Source organism: Toxorhynchites rutilus, chromosome 2 (assembly GCF_029784135.1).
Source record: "Toxorhynchites rutilus septentrionalis strain SRP chromosome 2, ASM2978413v1, whole genome shotgun sequence".
Classification (NCBI taxonomy): Eukaryota; Metazoa; Arthropoda; class Insecta; order Diptera; family Culicidae; genus Toxorhynchites; species Toxorhynchites rutilus.
This window is the reverse complement of record NC_073745.1, coordinates 132,779,621-132,800,954: the sequence shown is the minus strand read 5'-3', so window position 1 is coordinate 132,800,954 and position 21,334 is coordinate 132,779,621. Positions and strand designations below refer to the sequence as shown.

The 21,334-nt window shown below is 37.8% G+C and overlaps 2 protein-coding genes across 4 annotated transcripts in view; one reads left to right on the top strand and one right to left on the bottom strand.

The window, feature by feature from the left end:
- The first annotated feature begins 1,422 nt into the window (after window positions 1–1,422).
- Window positions 1,423–2,485, top strand: LOC129770576 (tubulin polyglutamylase complex subunit 2). 2 transcript variants are annotated; one of them, XM_055773499.1, is made up of 3 exons: window positions 1,423–1,560; window positions 1,616–1,783; window positions 1,840–2,485. In XM_055773499.1, the coding sequence occupies exons 1-3, from the start codon at window positions 1,482–1,484 to the stop codon at window positions 2,427–2,429; spliced, it is 837 nt and encodes a 278-aa protein (XP_055629474.1). In that variant the 5' UTR covers window positions 1,423–1,481; the 3' UTR covers window positions 2,430–2,485. The 2 variants fall into 2 exon arrangements, with proteins under 2 accessions (XP_055629474.1, XP_055629473.1); XM_055773498.1 differs by having other exon boundaries at window positions 1,425–1,553; window positions 1,606–1,783.
- The window catches only part of LOC129770575 (anoctamin-4), a 31,888-nt gene continuing 12,983 nt past the window's right edge, over window positions 2,430–21,334 (bottom strand). For both annotated transcript variants that reach the window (XM_055773496.1, XM_055773497.1), the window contains exons 5-13: window positions 8,095–8,663; window positions 7,651–8,035; window positions 7,425–7,589; window positions 7,054–7,367; window positions 6,854–6,993; window positions 6,585–6,790; window positions 6,423–6,528; window positions 2,732–3,100; window positions 2,430–2,669 (exon numbers count right to left, since the gene is read on the bottom strand). In XM_055773496.1, the coding sequence (XP_055629471.1) occupies window positions 2,551–2,669; window positions 2,732–3,100; window positions 6,423–6,528; window positions 6,585–6,790; window positions 6,854–6,993; window positions 7,054–7,367; window positions 7,425–7,589; window positions 7,651–8,035; window positions 8,095–8,663 (2,373 nt within the window). In that variant the 3' untranslated portion in view covers window positions 2,430–2,550. The remainder of the gene's footprint in view (window positions 2,670–2,731; window positions 3,101–6,422; window positions 6,529–6,584; window positions 6,791–6,853; window positions 6,994–7,053; window positions 7,368–7,424; window positions 7,590–7,650; window positions 8,036–8,094; window positions 8,664–21,334) is intronic.

Here is a 21,334-nt window from a genome sequence, read left to right as displayed (position 1 = left end):
AGCTACAGCGAATATTTGGATTTCCGAACGTGCACTATGACTTTTAAAATTCTAAGAAATGCCCCAAAATACTTGGAAAACCTTTTCGTTGCGTCATCACTCCCACGAACTCATAATTTGCTACTCCCAAGATGTGAAACAAATATTTTGAGAGTTTCTTTTGAACATCGAGCAATAAGGCTATGGAACAGCCTTCCACGAACGATCAAATCAACTACATCATTCCATAAATTCAGAAGAGCGTGTAAAATGCATTTATGTGATTAGATTCTCTATAGATAGCGGTAGTAATACATACTTTGAGAACCATTATTAGGTTACTTGTATTATGAATTTTATAGAAATAAATAAAATATGAACTGAGAGAGAGTTGTGATATTGCACTGGTACCGCCTAAAAGAAACCGCGTTAATTGGAAAATCCGCAAAAAAACTCGTAAAAAAACCGCACAAAAAAAAAACCGCGTGAAAAAAATCTGGGTGTACCTCAATTCTGATCATGAGTTGTCCGATTCACTAATGTTGGTTTGTCCACATGATTTGTATGGCAACCGCTTGGCGCTGCAGTTTGTTTGTTTTGTTAATGGTGTCCTTCGCGCATAGCAGAGATAAAGCTTCTTTGTGTTGAGATGAACACTTTTAAAATGCCCAAAAAAGGCAATATTCTGCAGAAAGCCTAAATTATGAATGGATCAATATGATGACAGTAAACTCAAGCAATGATGAATACAACATTTACTTGAGAATTCGAATGTTTTCATTCAAAAATGATGATTTCTAAAACCAGACAAACCATGAACATTTTTCGTACAAACTATGATCATAATTTCTCTTGGAAGAATGTCGTCAAAAAACATAAAAAATAGAATAATTCAACGCCTTAGGGTAGTATTAGCAACTAGAGACACGGCAGATCAGGTAATCTTCCTGTACAACCAATGCTTAGGTGATTTCAGTAGCCTTACCGCCAATTGCAGAAGTACTTTTGCATTTCCTACAATATATTTTAACCATTGAGGACCGCACGTTTTGGGACAAACTTAAACGCTTTATTTGTTCGAATTCCAACAATGAGATCGTTTGCTTCGATGTGGATGAAAGGAAGGGGAGTCATCTGTATGCCTTGTTAGATTCTTGGCAAACCAAGGATTTAACATTCAAGTGTAGAAAACATGGGTTATTTAGTGATCCGTTCGTAGCAGACGGAACTCGAAACACGAGAAATGTCGTGAGCGGTCCGCAATGTGTTAATAACGGCGCCATTTAAAATTGACATGCTTGTTCATATTTCAAATGAATTTCAGGCTTGAATTAATCGATGGAATTAGATAGCAACCATATATGATGCTATGGCGGTAACTACAGCAACACATCCAATGATTAATTTCAGTTGATTGATCGATACGAACCAGTGTACGTTTTTTTATGTTTCATTCAGAGACATGATTTAGTTGCTTTCATAAAGGTTTCCTGCAGTAAACGATGGCGATGATAAAAAATATCATTGATTTGGATGACATGTTCTACGAGAACTTATCTCTCGGTTTAGCGAAGGTGTTAAGTGAGTACCGGTGAAATACGTTTCATTAAGAATTTTTATTCCCAGAAATTTGTAGATAGTATCCCCCGGATTACAAACGTAACCTGTGAGAAGAGACTGCCTTGTGAGAAAGCGCAAGTAACCGCCTGGGAGTCGCGTCACAACATTTACCTTCCGGATGACATGAAACGATTCTATTTGTCAACTGATGGATTTAACTTTTACTGGAGTTATCAATATTCGCGTGAGCTTTCAGTACTGTTACGTTCTGGTAAATTTACTGAACATGTTTATTTGTAGCGAACGACATACGACGCGTGGGACACATTCACATTCCGCATTTAATACAGATAACCCTCGTCAGAGATAATATTGACACAATCCTTAGTTCCAGTCCTAACACTGCCGTTACTATTCCACCAATCATACGTCAATCAAATTATATCGACTCGACATCAGGCTTTCTCAATAACTTGAATCTCAACTCGAGAAGCAAAATATTCGAACTGAGTACCATTACCGATCTGGCCAAAGTTTGTCTTGTCTATGAGACACCGGAATCATCGAATCCGAAAATATTTCTACTCGAAATGGCATCATTCAAATGGCAGTTCTTGGCGGATACTTTTACCGAATATCTACGAATGAGTATTGCTCATCTTGGTCTTCCCTATTGGGAACTATGCTTCTCCAGCTGTGGACTGCCATCGTGGACCGAGCAGTTGTTTCTTCTGCTGGCACCACATTTGCTGGAGAAAAATGAGAACCGTAGATTGAAAAATATTGTGTGCATCAACGAAAATCCACCGTACAATGTTCTCGATCCAGCCGTGTTCCGAACAAAGCCACGTTGTTCCAGACAATCTCAAAAAAGTAGATTAAACAACTGATTTTAGGAAAATGTATACAATTGCTTTTGTATTTGTTTGTACGAATTATACTAAATAGAAACACAATGAAAGCTGTAATAGTTATTGAATGATAGAAAACACTACGTTGATTCCACTAATGCTATGTAACCTCCCATACGGTTGATTCCATGGATTGTCGGGGACGATTCGCAACCTCCACGTGTGCATCGAGACCATCGCTCAGTCGGCTGAGTCGCCTTGCCCAGCTTCCTCTAACTCCTGTAATCACAACATTGAAAATATGAATTTTAAGTTAAAAGTTCAGGAATTACGCGACTGACCCTGTCGGCTGTTGTTACTCTGCTCGCGCAACGCATGCAGAATTTCCTCGTAATCGGTGTCTCGAGATTTCTTCAATCCGTGCTGATATTTGGCTTCCTTCGCCAGCATTTGCTCGCGCTGGATTTGGGTTTTAACCTCATCCGGAATGTCCGGGATGATGAATTGCATAATGCCCGTGAGTACGAACACGATGTGTTCGAAGATCACCACGAATGCCAGTCGAGCCGCGAAAACGTGCCAATAGTGGGGGCTCAGTCCGTACTGTTCGTTATCGGTGGGACTGTTTCTGTAGCCTCGATAATGGCAGGTGTCAGGGTCGGATTCTGTTTTCGTGCCCCACTCCTCCTTATAGTCGGATGTGTTGAAAACTGATTCAGAGGGAGATTCGATTAATATTTTTGATAAAATGAAGCTCTAGTCACAGTGAATCCGAAACATAAAAGATATATTCTCTAGGAACATAGAATTATAGAAATATCACAAAAAAGAAGGGTGTTGTCCAAGACATGACCGGATTGTTAACATACGACTACGAACTTATTACACTCAATTCGTCTTCAATTCAATGTGTGTTGTAACTTTATTTTATACAAAAAAAAGAAGTAAAAAACATCTTCTATTAATTTCCTGGTTATTCCGGAATTCTCGGAAACACTGCCACCGACAAGTCGGCTGACTAGGAAGAAAAGAAGAACCTCAAGATATTCCCTGTCCTCCATCTGACAACATCCGTTGGATGAAACATTAGGTCTGCCTATGCTATGGATAAAGCCTGGAGAAATATTCATCCTATCTATCTTCACAAAATTAAAAACAACACACTTCCTTGGTTCTACGAAAACAACAGTCGATAGAGACTGGTTCTCACCTCTCTTCGACTTGGTCACAATTTCTTTTCTCTCTATTACTCTCAATGATGCTACATCCCATGAAAAGATTGGATCTTATTTACCCGGTCCATAGCTAAAGTTCTCCAACTCCCGGCTGCCCCGACTTTTGTAAAGTTGTTGGGCTCCTTTTCTTCTTGTTTCCATCGGATTCGAAGCGGACAGCATCTTTGCAGAGCTCGTCCATGTTGTGTGCACTTAGAGAACGTTCGGTATAATCAGGGATTTGTACATGGTACACTTTGTACCGGGTCAGAGTTTGTTGGACCTTGAGGATTTGCGGAGGCGCCACTTCCATTGACTATGAGTCTTCAAACCTTACGGCTGTTATTGTTGTCAGTTGTTATCAACGATTCAAGGTAGACACATTCCTCGACCACTTCGAGCTCGACGCCGTCTACTACAAAGAAGGATGCTGTAACGATCGGCCTCACCTACTAGCATGTACTTAGTCTTAGACGCGTTGATCATCTCCTTCGTGATTCAGCCAGGTACATAAGTCCTCTATCGTTACATATGCTCCTTCGATTATGTCCACGTAATCGGCAAGCAGACAAACTGACTAGACTTGTTGACAATCGTGCCCCGCATAATGAAATCCGCTCTTCGCATATTTTAGCACCATATTGAAGATCAGACAGAAGAGTCCATCGCCTTGTCGAAGTCTTCTGTGAGTCTCAAAGAATTCCAACGGATCGCCAGAGATCAGCACACTTCATCACTTCATCGGTCGGGCTTCAAGAGTGGTTACCAACGTCTCGTATTCCTCTGGCAGACCGCTGAACAAAATGGTCACCAACGACTGTTCGTCCAGGATCTTCTGCGTTGCTACTTACAACATTTTATGCCTTGCGCTTTGTCCAGTCGCTTATCAACTAGAACAACCCTTTTGTATGAAGTAATGCGGCCCCCATATCCGTTACCCGTTTTTTGCCAACAATATAGGCCAATACTTAAGAGACGTTCTCAGCTGACATGAATCTCAAAAAACCATTTCGATTTGCTTCTTTGATAAAATTTAATTTAACTGACGTAGACGAATGAATCGAATTATTTGAAGTATCCATAAAACAAACAAGGAAGAAGATGAAACGCATACTTCAGACATCCAGCTAGTGACCAGAAGGCAGCGGCAGCGAAGTTCGAAAATGGCTTCTCTCAAGCAGGACCCGAAATCTTCAAAGGTGAAAAACGAAGACCGACTCTACTCTCAGTAGCTTCGCTTCGACTAGAACTGCTTCGACAGTCGCTGTCGACAAAAAATGAATTGACTAGAAAATGAATTGACTAGCGTTGATGAGCTAGTCCAGTCAGTGGTTATTCTAACTGACCCGACTAATGAATACAAATCTGCCTCTTCATTCAACTGACACACTTGCACTTGCACATAACATGTTTCTCCATCACATGAAATAAATGTTTGTTACAGAAAATATGATGGAATAACGACAGCCCTAAATCGGACAATTCCTTTCTCGAGTTTTGCTCTTATCAACACATTCGGTGATCCATTTTTATTTATGTAGATAGAAGAAGATATGGGAGTGCGTTTTATCACATTAAAATCCATTCCAACTTTCGAACAACAATCAATTTCGTTAGCGCAAACATCAAATGAACTAACAACGCTGGCCACTATGTAATTGTAGAACATATGCGAATAGAATTTTCCGAATTTTTCCATGTTCCTTCAGAGTTTAATGAAAATTTTCAATTGCCATGTTTGGTTGGAATATGTTTGGTTGAAATATCTGTATTATTTTTACGGTACACCCTCTCCATTTCAGAGGAGGGAGGGGTGTCATACCATCATAGAAAAATTTCTCGTATTCAAAAACCTTCACATGCCAAATTTCGTTTCATTTGCTTGATTAATTCTCGAGTAATGCAGAGATTTATGTTTCATTTGTATATGTACTTGCTTTTTTACAATACAACTGTGGGAGTACAAATTGTTCATGTCATTCGACCAATCAGAACGTGGCATTTTTTATTTAGATATTGCTTGAAATTTTACAGTTGTTCGATAGTTAGTTTCAAGAAATGTATTTTTTTTTTCATTGTAATATGTGCGTAGAAATATTTCCAATCGATTGATGCAAATATCTCTATGGTCAATCGATAAATAGCGGTAATTAAATCGCAAAACGCGTTCGCTTAGTAAGCGATCGATCGTGAGTTCAAAACTCAGGGCCCTCATCGGCCATCTTTGTGTTGTTACAGAATAACTACGTCCGCGCAACAACTACACTTAGAAAAATCCTCGGTCGAAAACTACCAAATACATTTGGTAATGCAAAATTAGTAGAATGTACAATTTTTTTGTACATATTGTCAACAAACCCGCATCCCTACCAGAGATTAGTATATTTTACTCGATAACATTAGTAAGCTTGGATATTGTCATATCTGAAAACAGGTGAGAAAAGCACGTATTAACCATTTTCATTGTTCCCATGAGGCAATACGGAGGTACAATAAGGATATAATTCTGATACGTGCATTTTCGGCGAGAAAATGTAGCCGATATTGGGCTTCCGAATCATGGTTCTGCTTGACATGTGTTTATTAGTACGGTCGAAAATGACTATAGATTGGTAGTATTTACCAAAAAAATCGTTATATTTACTAATTATTTCACTCAGTGTACACGGAACGCAGCGAAATATTCACAAATGGAAGATGTTCAAAACAAACTACTGTCAAAACTTTACAGAAACGACCACTAGAGGCGGTACTATAAAATGAGCAGCGATTCCGGATCCTAAAGTAACTAGAGCTTTGTTGTATTTGACGATCATACCTGAGAGCGAGTGCTCGATGTAACCATGTAGCGAAAACTGAGGTGAATAGACATATTTGTAGACCATTCGTGGGATGAAATCGCTAGTGTACGCTATCACAAATGCCTAAAAAGTGGAAAAATGAAGCAAAACGTATATCTAGATTTGCGGATTATATTTACATTCGACACGACAGCAGTATAAGTTATGATTTTTAAAATCCTATACCACGCTCCAATGTCTTCAACGCGTTCGGCAAGTGGCCTCCGCGACTGCGTTACCATTTTGTAGGCGTCGAGCCGAATCTCAGCGATATTGTTCAAAAGAGCAAACAAAGGCGCCAAAGGGAAGGCGGCAACGAAAAGAGTTACGAACCCATACTGAACAACTATAAATATATCGAATGCTTGATTAACAACATAAATTTTAATCAACTTTCTATAAAACTTACTCATTTCAAGATATTCATCGAATAACGCCAATCTGCCGGGGTCCTGTAAGTGATAATCTTGTTCCCAAGCCATGTGTAGGTGAGTCTCATCTTTCGTAAGCTGTTTGTGTTTACGTTGGCGCCACCAATTATAAAATGCGCTGAAATGATATCACCTTCATTGGGCTGCAGAACATTACATGAACAATAAATATACTCACGGAAAGAAATACTCCATGAAATTATTCCAGCACTGCTTTCCCACCATGATGATGGCCAGCTGGATACAGAGCTCACTTAAACATCCCGCTGGATCACAGATATCCCCTTTCAATCGATAAAACTCACTTTTCCTTGCAATGTCATCCCCCGGATAATCGTAGAAGCGTCCCTTGAAGAATGCGATGTAGATCAGTGAACTGTAGAAGTTCATAAATTCGAATACAAATATCTTGATCGTATACGAGTCCTCGTACTCCGTTTGCGTTCGTGGATTCTCTAAATTTGTAAGATAGATTGCTAACCTGTGGTAGATCTGAATAAAATTCAAACTGTTAATTGTGAAACACAAAATTTAAACATGTCTACCTACACGCGTTAAAATCATGATTATAACAAGATTAATCAGAGCGGCAGTCATCGTGGTAAAAAGTTTGGCATGTTTGCGGAAGAACGCTCCGCCACCACTATAGATCACAGATACGAGTGAGATTCGGTAGATTATGGTTCCCAGCACGGCACCGAGGACGACACATATCTGGAACATGGAACCATTAATCAAAATCTCAACAGTGTGTCGGAGATCTTGAGTCGCAAACCATGAACAGTACAGCACTAGAAGTCGCCATAAAACGCACGGCTCGGTCCCACGTTGGCATAAAGGGTTCTTTCTCGCGCGTCACAGGATTCGTACGGAAGGTTTTTACGGACGTTTCAAATTCTGGCCGCATATCCTCCTCGTTTTCGATGTTTTGCAGGTCCCACTCCCACACTAATACTGATTGCTTTCGTTTCCACAGTTCGAGAAAAGTTGTCGCCCAAAATGACATAAAAATGGCGAAAAATACTGTCGATGGATTATCAAACAGGTACGTTAGTTTGGCAAATAAGCATGATTCGGACAGCCTCTGATAGCTACAAGCTTTGTCGCATAACGGACAAAGTGTCACATTCCCAGGCCCATTTGAATCGCAGATTTCTTTTCTGAAATAGATAAAACAGTGTGATTACATGGATCACGTCAAAAAAAGTTATCATCATACGTTGGGATGTTGTCCTTTGAATTCATGGATGCTAAACCGTACAGAAAACAGAGTAATCCCACAATAGCAGGTGCATACAACATTTTCGTGTAGAATCCCAGCCAACAAAAGTACAGTGCTATCTTATCGCCGAAATATTTTCTCACCAGACAGAGTGGCTGCTTCTTGTACCATTTGATTGGTCTAGCCCACTCCAGGTAGAGTAACCTTCGGTCGAAGACAGCACCCGTCGAATGGTTCCTGTCGTAGCGTCCTTCGTGTAGCGGGAAACATGCCAGGTAAGTACTATCGTTCAGCAGTCGTCGGATGCCAACGAACGTTGCCTTTTCTGTCTCATCGAAACGTGTCCTCATCAGAATTTGCATCACAATCAAACTTCGCTGAGCACTGTTGTACGTTGTGCAACGATCTTTGACAATGAACTGCTCTTCCGGATTGCCACACGCCGTTGCCGAGTAGAAGGACGGCTCCTTCTCGATTCTACTATGGTTGTACTCGGTTAAAGACACCACTTTGTTCCAGTAACTGAGGATTCTATTTTGATGCTTCCTCAGTGTGGATTCTTCTTCCTGTGGATAATTATTTTACAAAACAGGGTTTTTGGAGGTCAGTATTGATAAATTGGATTGAGGAGGTGATTGAACACTGGAATTAAGAAAATAAAAAAAAACAGAATTTCTAGGACAAGTTCAATATCTCTCGGACATCGATAGCCACTTACTCCGAATCATTTTATCTCTGGTTCTTCGACTATGAAAATATATTCGAATCATTCGAAATGAGTCTTAAACCAACCACCGGCATCCATAAGTCCCCAAAATCATTTTAAAATGCTAAATAAGATTGAGCCATTGAAATTTTAGGCTGAACCACTGAAAACTCCCACTTGGTTTCAAAGCTAATGGTATTTCGTAATGCTAATGACAGCCAAATGCTTCAAAATAGAAGCGATTAAACGAGGAAATTGTCACTGGTTATCGAAATCCTAATAGATAACCTTCTGATAAACTTATTGAGACGTCTAAGACTATGTATTAACATCAGAACTTATCGGGGCACAAGTATAGATCCACACCATTGTGATATTTTTTTTTATTTATTATTTTCAAATTTCTTCTCCTTTTCCGAATACTAGCACTTTTCTCTTTGTTTTACACATCAAATTTCGTATAACAATTTTTCCATTTTTTTAATAGTACACTGAAGTCGCTTTTTACGCGGCTTTTTTACGCGGTTTTTGGAATTTACGCGTTTTTTTCACGCGGATTTTGGAACTTGCGCGGTTTTTTTTACGTGGCACTTATCAACCACGTGAAAACTCAATATGCTAAATGATGGGACTTTTCACGAAATAATTTTGTATTGTATCACTGATTAGTAGCTGAGAAATAAAAGGACATACAGATATCATGATTGTAGCATGCAAAAAAAATCAGTTAATGAATTGGTAGAATATGGGTTGCATTTTTTAAACTAATAATTCAATGTTTGTTAGATATTTTCCCGGATTTTGAAAATTATCCGGTTTTTTAACGCGGATTTTGGAATTTACGCGGTTTTTTTACGCGGATTTTGGAATTTACGCGGATTTCTTTTACGCGATTTTCTTTTACGCGGTTTTTGTTTACATACGTGCCATCCCCCGCGTAAGAAACGACTCCAGTGTATATCCAAACTAGCGTTGGCAGGAAATAATCCATCTTTGGCAGAAAAAAATATTTTTCGTGTGCTAAAGGAAATAAACGAATAAAAGCACCTTTTCAAAAGCTTTAAAATTTTTGTATGTATGGGAGCAGACATCTATCTCTCTCAGATTGGGATTGTACTCAAAAAAAAGTCCAAACGATGCCAACGGAGATCGGACCTAGGCCAGCTGGAATGCGAGGTTGTTTTACATGACCACGCTATTCACATAGCTACTGGTGCCAATGCATGGATGCGTGATAATATCACACCTCATTATAAAATGAAGTTGGAAAGTGTTTTCTAAGAGTAAAAAGGAGATCATAAATGTGAATCTATATGCCACTCCAACTAAACCATATGCCACTCCAAAATATGCCAACTCCAACTAAACCAAACCGCAAAATCACCGGAAAACGAGGTTTATTAAACAAATTTTGGTGCCATATGTCTTAAAATTGCATGACACGTTGAGATTTACAGTTATCTCAAAAAAATTTTTTTTTTCAAAAATCGATTTTTCAGACGGAAAAAAAACGCCAAAAAACATTTTTTTTTGCCAACAATGTTTTTTCGATATAACTGTAAATCTCGACAAGTAATACAATTTTAAGACATTTGACATCAAAAAAAAAAATTTAAACCTCGATTTTCGGTGATTTTTCGTTTTTCAAAAAATCTCAAATTATAACGTTTGTGATACCAGTAAATGAAGTCCGAATGAGCTAATATTTTGCATAGGGTATATTATCGTGCAAATCAACATTTTCTAGTAAGTTCCGAATGAAAAATCGAGATAACTATTTTTATTGGCACCCAAAGCCATACTTTTCGTTTCGTATTCCGAAACGAAACACGTCCTGTGCCGAGGTCAAAAGCTTTCTAGGGCTTATAACTTTCGTTGACAAGTTTCTCATTCACCGAGCCACGAAGACAGAACACTTGAGAATCTTAGCCAATGCTGCGGAATTTCATTGGACCGATGTTGAGGAAGCCGAGTTTATATCCCTGCAAACCGATATGATACAGGCAATTAATACATTGGGGTACTTTAGTAATTCTGACAAGACAGAACTTTTTGTCGATGCGTCTCCAGTTGGGTTGGGGCCTGTGTTGGTGCAATACGATTCGAATGATACTCCCAGAATAATTGCATGTGCTTCAAAAGCACTCACAGCATCAGAGCGGAACTACCCTCAATCGCACAGAGAAGCTTTGGCCGTTGTATGGGGTATTGAACGCTTCACGTTCTATCTAACAGGTAGATCTTTCATTGTTCGATCGGATGCTTCCGCAAATGAATTCATCTATCATTCCAACTTCCGCATTGGCTCGTTTGCCAGATCCGAAGGATACGCGTTGAGGCTTCAATCGTATGATTTCAAGATAGAGAGGGTCAGAGGAGAAGACAATGTGGCGGACGCACTGTCGAGATTGATTCGCGATTCTCAAGAAGCAGAGCCTTTCGAAGGTGAAAATGGTAGCCATGTGTTGTGCACTTTGGATGCAGGTTGTATGGAGGTTACGTTAAGCGAGATAGAATTAAGCTCGGAACAAGACGAAGAGATGGAGAATCTACGGTCTGCCCTGCAACGCGACGATTGGCCCAGTGAATTGCGAATGTACGAAGCACATAAGAAGAACATCCACTGTATCGGAGCGTTATTGTGCAAGGGGGATCGAATCATCCTACCAAAAGCGTTGAGATCGAAAGCCATAGAATCAGGACACTTTGGCGAAATTGCCATGAAGTGCATAATGAGGGATTTTTTCTGGTGGCCAAGAATGTGTGCTGAAACAGAGAAATTCATTAAAAATTGTGAAACTTGTGCGCTGTTATCTAAAAAAAATCCTCCAGTACCATTAGTATCACGTGAGCTTCCGGATGGGCCATGGGAAATTATTCAGATAGATTTTCTCATGGTTCCCGAATTTGGATCAGGCGAATTTCTCATGGTGGTTGACACATACTCCAGGTTTTTGTTTGTGGTTGAAATGCATCGCATAACGGCGGACGCAACTAATTCGGCTCTACAGGACATTTTCAAGCGCTGGGGATTGCCACGTGTGATCCAGAGCGATAACGGGCCACCTTTCCAAAGTTCAACATTTTGCAGTTTCTGGCAGGAGAAAGGTGTCAATGTGCGTAAATCCATTCCCTTGAGCCCCCAGTCGAATGGACTGGTTGAAAGGTATAATCAGCCAATCAAGACATTGTCGGCTGCCAAAATCGAGGGCAAAAATTGGAGGAAAACCTTGGAAACATTTGTGCACAATCACAATACGCTAATTCCGCATTCACGATTAAAAGTAACTCCTTTCGAACTTCTCGTCGGTTGGAAGTTCAGAGGTACATTTCCAAGTCTTTGGTCTAGTTCGAGCGACAAGAAGTTGGACCGTGAACAGATTCGGGAAAGAGACACCGAACAAAAGTTCATCAGCACTAAACACGCGGACCGGGCAAGAGGAGCCACATCTTCGGACATTCAGGTCGGTGACACGGTTTTGGTTAAGCAGCAAAAGAAATCCAAAGTAGATCCCACATTTTCTTCCGAACGATATACCGTCGTAGCACATGAAGGATCAAAGATGGTAGTTGCAAGTAGCAACGGAATTCAATACGCTAGAAGTGTCAACGACCTTAAGAAGGCTCCGTCTCAGGTACCACCTGGCGATGCAACAGCTCTGAATTCGGATGACACCGCATTAGATATCGTGGCAGAAGAGAAACACCTGGAAGATAATCGACCGACACTTCGTCGGAGAGCAGCTATGAAGAAACCGGCAAGATTCGATGACTTCGTTTACAGAATTTTCCAGTGAGAAATTTTCACTCAACAAAACTACTAATGAAGCTGAACTGAAAAACACATACGAATATAGAAAAGCTGAACACTACTTTATTAATCATTTAAATATTCACATGCATTTACATTTGTTCTTTTATTTTCTTATACTATTATTTGGCATACTTTGTTTTGAAGCACAAAATAAATTTGCACGTACAGAACTACAAGTAAACAAATTAAATATACACGATTGACAGTTGATAGTTTGAACGTCACAAACGTCAGCTTCTCTTATCTAGACAAGTGATTCTCAGGAATGGGCTACTCTAATGCAATGTGAAGCAAGAGTTAAAGAGTCAAGGTATAGTGGTGGTAATATATTCACGTTTTATATACACTCAACATTCGCTACTTAGTGTAAATTTCCAGTTGAAAATCAATTATGTATAATTACGTTGATTTTGGACGTTTTCAGATGTACTGAACTGAAACATATGCATTATTGTGCAAATGGTTTGATACATTGTAATTATGAAAAAAGAAACCCGTTAAACGTGCTAGAGATGCGAAACTTCTAATAAACGTTAGTCAATAATAATTGATTTTTCGGATATTCAATAATAATTCGCAGAGATGAACCAGCCTTTGGCTGAAAATCTCTTTAATAAAGAAAAAAATGGTAATTTATTCAACGGTAATGGGGAGAGTAGAGAAGGGAGGTATTGTGGGAAATAAAGCTGACATAAAATAATATACAGCTATATATATATAATTAATTCCTTCAGTTTGCAATTAACCCATTTCTTGTACACTCAAAATAACAGTGTCGGAAAACACAGTTTCTTAAACGTAAGATCTACCGGAAGGAGAGATGTTCGAAGAGAACGATGATTGCCGAAGGGCGAGCCGAAGAGAAGAGAACGATTCTCTTTACTCCGATGTGAGAACAGGGAGTTCAGATTTTTGGCGGACTTTCCCCATAGATGTTAAAAATATTGAAAATGATGAACGACAATGGTTTCAGAGAGCTCCATTTATGTTTAGAAAGGAATTTTATTGGGTACGAAGATAAACGCATAAAGAAATAAAATCCCGTGCAATAAAAGGAAAACACAATAATATTGAAGATTGTCTTCAAGTACCAGCTTCTACAATATACGGTGACATTTCGAATATTTACGAGTTGCCGTAAATCTGGCATCACTTCAGGAAAACGAGAGCCCAGAGAGATAATTAAGCGCGAGAGAATTCGATTCTCGAGGTTGGATGATGCATAGCATCGAGTTGAGAGCTCATTCTGTGTACGATTTTTGGTGTGGAAAGTGCCTTTCAGGTCGAAGCAAACTAAATTTTAAGATGGCGTCCAAATTGCGGGACCCTGGTCACGACAGACTGTACTATATTTTGGACTGAAAATATAAGTATTCAGTTGTATCCAAAAAAATGGTTTACCTCAGCAACAGATCTATTTCGCGCAATTTCGGACTGACTTACTCTGACGTTTCTATTAGGGATTGTTAACCGGTTTTACCGGTAATACCGGGTCATTTTCCATTACCGAATTACAGGGAATTTTACAATCAATAACCGGTATTTTCGGTATTTTTTTTTTTGCGCCATAAATAATATTCGCCTTTATTCCGCTTTGAAATATTACTCGAGAATCAAATAAGATCTATGACTTTCGACCTACGACCTCCGAACTTCAGTTCAAAAAATCGCTGCTCGACCTGAAAACGAAACACAAGATAAGCTTCAGCGATGAAGAACTGACAGCGACAAAGCAATTAGTTGATGCCCTCGAACCAGTTCTGGTCGCTGTTGAACTGCTATTGCGGAAGAAATGCACCCTTTATGAAGCTGACGTCAGATTGCAATTTATGCTAGAACAGCTATCGGAGCAACCATCAGAAATTTCGAATACCTTATTGTAAGGATTGCGGAAAGACGTTTAATCGTGATCGTGATGTTCGTGATCGTGACACAATTAATTATGACTTTGGCGTCTACTATCAAACGTCACGGATTGCATTGACCAAGCAGGCATTTCAAATCATTCCTGACTTGATCAAATTTGACGATGATGATATTGATTCAGTAGCTGGACAACAAGAGGAGAGAAAAATCCACTGGATGATGCGAAACCTGCAGTTGAGCATCAAGGAAAAACTTGAATGACGATTGCAACAATCGAAGGTATCAACGTCCAGACCAAGCTCAACGTCTATAAACGGATTGATGAAATCCCTCGGACAACAGTTTTCGTACAGAGGACATCAGAGGCAAATACATGACAATGGTATTCGGTACTCTTCGTACTGTACTCCCAACATAATGAGATCCGATCTAAATTAGAAGACGACAGAATAAAAATTATCTGTGTTCTTAAGTATTACTTTAACTAACAAAAACTTGCAAAATGTTTTTTTTTGTAAACTAATCATTCTAATTAAAAGCCGTTTCTTCAAGAAAACTGGGTATTTTAAAGTTTTTTTTTGGTAATTTAGCGGTTTTACCGGTAATAAAATTTTTATTACCGAATAACCGGTTATTGAAATTTTGGTCAAATTTTGGAAAAATATTGTACTCACAAACCATTTGGATTTCATTTTCGTAATTATTGATTGTATTTGTTTTTTTTATAGTTTACATGGCTTTGGAAAAGAGGGCGCTATATTTTTTAATATTTTTTCATGAAGCTCAGGTTTTTTTTACATAACATATCCAAAAATCAGAGATGTTTTTTTGACGTAGAACTACGTCTAGGGTGCCAAATCAGAAAACAGGTCACGTTTTTATGGAATAAAGTTAACGTTAATAACTATTTTCGCTGTGAACGAATTCCCATGATTTGCATACCAATCGAATCGGAAATATTCTGAGATTTGTATGATATGCTAAACATTACAATTCGCTAATCTCTAAACGATTTAAATTCATGAAAACTGGAAGAATTTCCTTTTTTCCCATACATTTGTTCTGTCGATTTGTGTGCTAACCCTACCTGTATTTCGAATGCTTATAACTCGAGCATTTCAAATCGGAAAGATGTTTACATCAATTGATAGGGAATGTTTCTACGCGTCTATCACGATTAAAAAAATATTATTTTTCATGAGATGAACAATTGAATAACTGTAAAATGTCAAGGGTTATTCAAACGCCCTAGCTGCCAAGTGTTGATTGCCTCGATTTACGGTTTCCCCAACACAGGCTTCACAATCGATGTACCTGTGGAAATCCGCTCTTCAAATATACATGCAAGTTGGGGGTATTTTTGTTCCCACCCGTGTTTCCCTAACACGGACTTCTAAATCAATATGCCTGGGGGAACCCGCTTTGTCAAAACATGCAAGTCGGGGATGTTTTTTCCCCCGCTGAGCTGTTTTTCCCTAACATGGACTTCAAAATTAATGAGCCTGAGGGAATCCGCTTTGCAAATACCTGCAAGTCAGAGGTATTTTTTGGTGTTGAGCACTTTTTTACTCGCATGTCGTTGTGCAGACAAGAATATGTTTCCCTAAAACGTACTTTTAAACTGAAAAGCCTGGGAAAATCGTCATTTCAGATACTAAAGGTGAATGAACTCTCGCGGCTCGAGAACTACGTAAACATGAGATGTGCAATATTTTCAGAGGGAAATGTAAAATACTATCGTTTGATAATTCGTCCGTTCACATATTTCGGCAGTCCTAGGTCCAACGTAAAAGGATGTTCATCAAATTTATTTGTAACGAAGAACATAATCTGTTATAAAAATTTCGATGCATTCTAAAATAATATTCGCAGTGGTAAACAAGTGGATTGCATAATATAATTGCGTAGTTCTACGTCGAAAATGTGCGGTCGTGTCCTAGATACAACCCCTTACAATTTTTTATCATCTTACCCTCTTTTTTAAAAAAAATCATAACTTTTGAACTACCAAGCCGATTTAGATGATCGACATATCAAATTTTAGCCAATGAGCTATTCTTCTTGTCACATATATTATACTTCCGAAAAACTTGGATTCTGTTTTCGTAATCATTGATTGTATTTGTTTTTCATAGTTTACAGAGCATATATTTTTTATTTTTTTTTTTTTTGAAAGCTGAAGGTTATAACATAAGTGTTTCAAAAGTTATGAATTTTTGAGGAAGGTCATTCTAGGGACAAATGGGAAAAATGGTTTTCCGGACCAACGGTTAACTTTTGAAAATCATAATTCTCAAACGAAAAAAATCACGTCTCTGATTTCTGAATCTATTATATAAAAAACCCTCAGCATTCAAGAAAAAATATAAAAACATAGCGCCGTCTAGTCCAAACCAATGTAAACTATGAAGAAAAAAATACAATCAATAACTACACTCTGTCCAAATTCTATAAGACCACCCTGATTCTATTTCGTTGCAACACAAACAGTTAGAATATCAAAAAGATAAATTAATGCATTGTAGAATGCTTAGAATAAAGTATATTTAACGTCAATTTCGTTAAAAAGAGTTGATTGTTAATTTATTGCGCTTAAATATGATAATTTCAGCTGTCCAGTTTCTATAAGACCATTTCAAATGAAAAATTCAAAACGATCGGCTGATTGACATGTCAATAATTGGTAACCTTGGTAACCTGAAACCTGAAAAATTCGTGTTGGAATACCATTTACCGAATGCTGCTGAACGAATTTCTCGATATTTTTCCATGTTTCCGAAATTGCGAGCTCTTCAATCGTGGTGTACCGTTTTCCCTCAGTGTAGATTCTGCCTACAAGGATTCCCCTATGATTTTCAACAGGATTCAAATCTGGAGAGCGAGCCGACCAGTCCAAAAAAATAAGTTTTTGGTCCTTAATCCATTGCTTAGTTTCCTTGCTGATATGATTTGTAGCACTGTTTTGCTGGAATGTTGAATCGATCCTTTGTACTGCAAAAAATCGCGAGAATCGATCTTGTCTTTCCGATCTTTTCGATATTTTTGATCATAGAAATAGTTTTGAAAATTTGTTTTTTAATGGACATTGATTTTGACCGTTGGAGTTTGAGGATAGCGCTCCTATAGGGATCACCTTTTAACAAACGATTTCGTCGTTCGGGAATATATTGGACATAAATTGAAAAAAAAAGATACTATCAATGCTAATCCATTTTTGAATGGATTTAGAAAATGGTTTCGAGTGCCCCTCTTAGCTGAAGCTTTTTTAAATATATATAATACCAAGATTTCGACTAAATGCCAGACGTATGGCACGGTTGGATTCTATGGGATTATTGTTAGTGGAGTTCTAGATGAATATCAGTTGTTGCTTTTCTAATAATAATTTTCAATAAATTTATTTAATCAAATGATTCCATAACGGTACGCGATGAATGCTCTGGAAAATACAATTTTTCTGGGCTTTCAAGTCTTTTTTGTGACCTTCATGTTGAGAATCAAAATAAAATTCCTTTGATGTTTGAATATAAATGTGAAATGTTTATTCCATGTTTAAAGAAACAAACTACACTCATATAGAATAAGTAAATAAATGGAAAAAAAGCATTCATTTTTCAAAGATCGATCCAGCAGAGATCGATTCTCTGGTAACGATTCAATCAGTGAATCGATCTCTACACCATTTAGAAAATTGATCCGTAAGATCGATCTTTTGCGCAAAAGCATAACTCGTATACTCGCGCACATTGTCACAGACTGTGCGTGTCTCTGTAATTTTGCTATTGTTTGTTTGCTGATGCTATTTTAGGCATTATTTGTATTCATTTAAAGCAAAAAAAAAGATACAGTGATTTACCTCTAATTGGTTATACCGAGGCACCACTCAGTGTTGCATTTGAGGCGATTGTGACTTGTAGTTGGACTTATGAATAAACACAACACAATTTGAAAAATAAGTTAAAACAGGAAAACTATTGAAAATCTAACAAATAATCACTAGAAAAGTGTGTTAAAAATTTCATAAAAATGTATCATGTTGTGGAGACATACACAAAGGAGGTTTACAATAACCTCCAATTAGAAAATCATATCAAACAATCCAATTATTCGTTTCAATTGGCTAGATGTCCAATTAGAGGCGAATCACTTTTTCTAATTAAATGAAAATGATTGATTCTCGGTCTGTGAGACCAATTAACCAATTAACAAGAAGTATAAGAACTATCTATCGAAAATGTTAGCCCCTATTATGTAAATTGGATCGAACAATCAATTCGACCCCTATAACTATCACTATCATTATGTAAATAGATAGAATTTTATCAAATCGAGTTCTTTCTCGTGCGTCGGCGAATTGCATATTTCGAAACTTTACCGCAATGTTCCCTAAAGCAAAGCATCAGTAATGCAACAAGCAAACCAAATAGCTCAAAAAATTATGCCGACAGCTTTCACCCGACTGTATCTATAACAGTAAAATAGAGCTAACAAGTAACTTTTCAACTAGAATTACATAATAGGGCCTAATATTTAATTTTAGAAATTTACAATTTCTCTTTCATCACTGTTGTTCTATTTATGACCATGTTTCTTGAAAAAAAAATCTGCATTCTCATTATTAAAATTTACTTTTGAAATTAAAATTTACTCGTGAACGCAGTCTTCAAAAGCGATTTTTTTTTCGAAAATTTGGTTTTTATCGATTTTCTAAATCTTATGCCGAATGTTTCCAACATTTTCAATTGGTCGTTTAACAAATTGTTAAAATTATTCCTAGTGACAATTTTTTACTTAATTACAAGTGGTGGAACAACTAGATGTGTTAATATTAGAGAACTAACAACCTGAAAAAAAAATAAAACCGAAGCTTTAATGAAGAAATATCTATTCTTACAACTAATTTGTTTTATTGAGGTTAGCATAAACACCTTATAAAATGATCACGACAAAAGGTGGAGAGATATTTATTCCATTGCATTTGGAGGTGACACTATCCTAGACCAGCTGGCGGGCGCTTAGGAATACCTACGCGAGCGACCGATAGACCGTGGACTACCGTTTGGCCATCCCTGGTATAAAGCAAAATGTTTTCTTTTGGAAACATTCTCTGTCACAACATACCATGTCCCACTGTCGGTTCATAAGAGCTTTGGCAAAACACAGACGTCTTCCGATGTGAGATGGTGTAAGATGAGGAGTTTTAACCTTTTAAACACTCTTTATGTGAGGATTTTTTTACCAAAACTTGATGAATTATCACTCGAGTAACATTCAAATTGAAATATTGCTTTATTTGCATAAACAATTTTGAGGTATTCGAAGCTGTTCTAGCTATTTCCCGCTTATCCCGGTCAGAGAGTTTCGATTTACGTGGAACTCTCTCCTTCTCACCGTATCCTTGAGGATTCGTCAAATAATTGAGCACTACTTGATGGGATCGTCCAATCCGACGATAAATTTCTCTGATACCATCATTTTCTTGGTGAAATGCATCGATTCGTCTTTCTTTTCTCTCCGTGAGCACTTTTACCTTCGGCATTTCCCAGATTTATTGATCAAAACAACTTAAATAACGAAAAAATGTAACTGGTCTTATAGAAACTTGACAATTGAAAAACACAAAACCTTTTTTACGCTCTGGTTTACGCTCAGTGCTTGCACACACACATATGAAAATCATGCAGTGTATGGTAGTCACCAATAACAATACACTAGAATATAAGTTGAAGCATTGATTGTTTACAATGGCACAAAGTAGCAAGATCATCACCTGGTCTTATAGAAGTTGGACAGAGTGTATAAAAAAATTAAATCCAAATTTTTGTGACCGCGATTTTTTTTTGAAAAAGAGTAGTGCATTGGCAATATCGATTATCTGAATCGATCCAATAGTTCAAAAGTTTTGTATTTAAAATAAGCTATTTTTGAAAAAAAAGATGAAAAAATTGATATTTCGGACCATTCTGAAATGGAAATAAGCACCCTTATGAAAAAAATATAAAAACACGTGTCCAATATTTTGCATTAAGGAACAAAACTACAACTTTTTGCGAAAATCTGAGAACCACTACATATATTGGTTTGGCATGGAATGGCTGTATTTCAACTTTGGCGATTTGATGCGTTTGCTTTAATAGAAAGTGTAACATTCGAAACTGTATTATAGCAAATAAGTATATGCATGCCTTAGAAGACACTGAATCTATCATCGCGTATACCACTCGATTCGCTCTGTGTCGGGATAGTTTTGATGAAATTATTGTAAACTATTCTAAAATTTAAAATTTAGAGCATCCCTATCTATATCGTAGTATTCCATCCACTTACTTATCGAAGCATTGTACTGGACACTGGATAAGAGACGGGCAGTTCTAATTGTACGATGGAGAAATAAAGTCGGAGATTTACGAGAATCGGTGATCTTCGTTGGTAGATTCTCTCGGTTGTGGGATTTATTTCTTACCAAATACACAAATTCCAGACTGTAGGTCTACATTATGATTATCTGACCTTTCGAACTGTTCGGTTCGGTTGGTCAATCTGGGCGACTTTTTATCACATTGGAATTTCGGAATATAAACAAGCACAGGTAAACATAAACGCTCCATTGTCTCATGATGGATCGAATTGAAGATGAATTGAACAAGATATTCCACCCATTAGTGCACACCACCTCGAAATATTGATCAGAAGTTGTAATAACGCTTTTTGAAATAATATTCAGAATCGTTGCCATCCTGCAACTATTCAACGACTTAATTATTATGACGAACTGTGTGAGATATGTAGGTTCTGCTATTCAATAAACGAACTCGTCAGATTGAACTTTATCATCACGCGTCACGCATCTA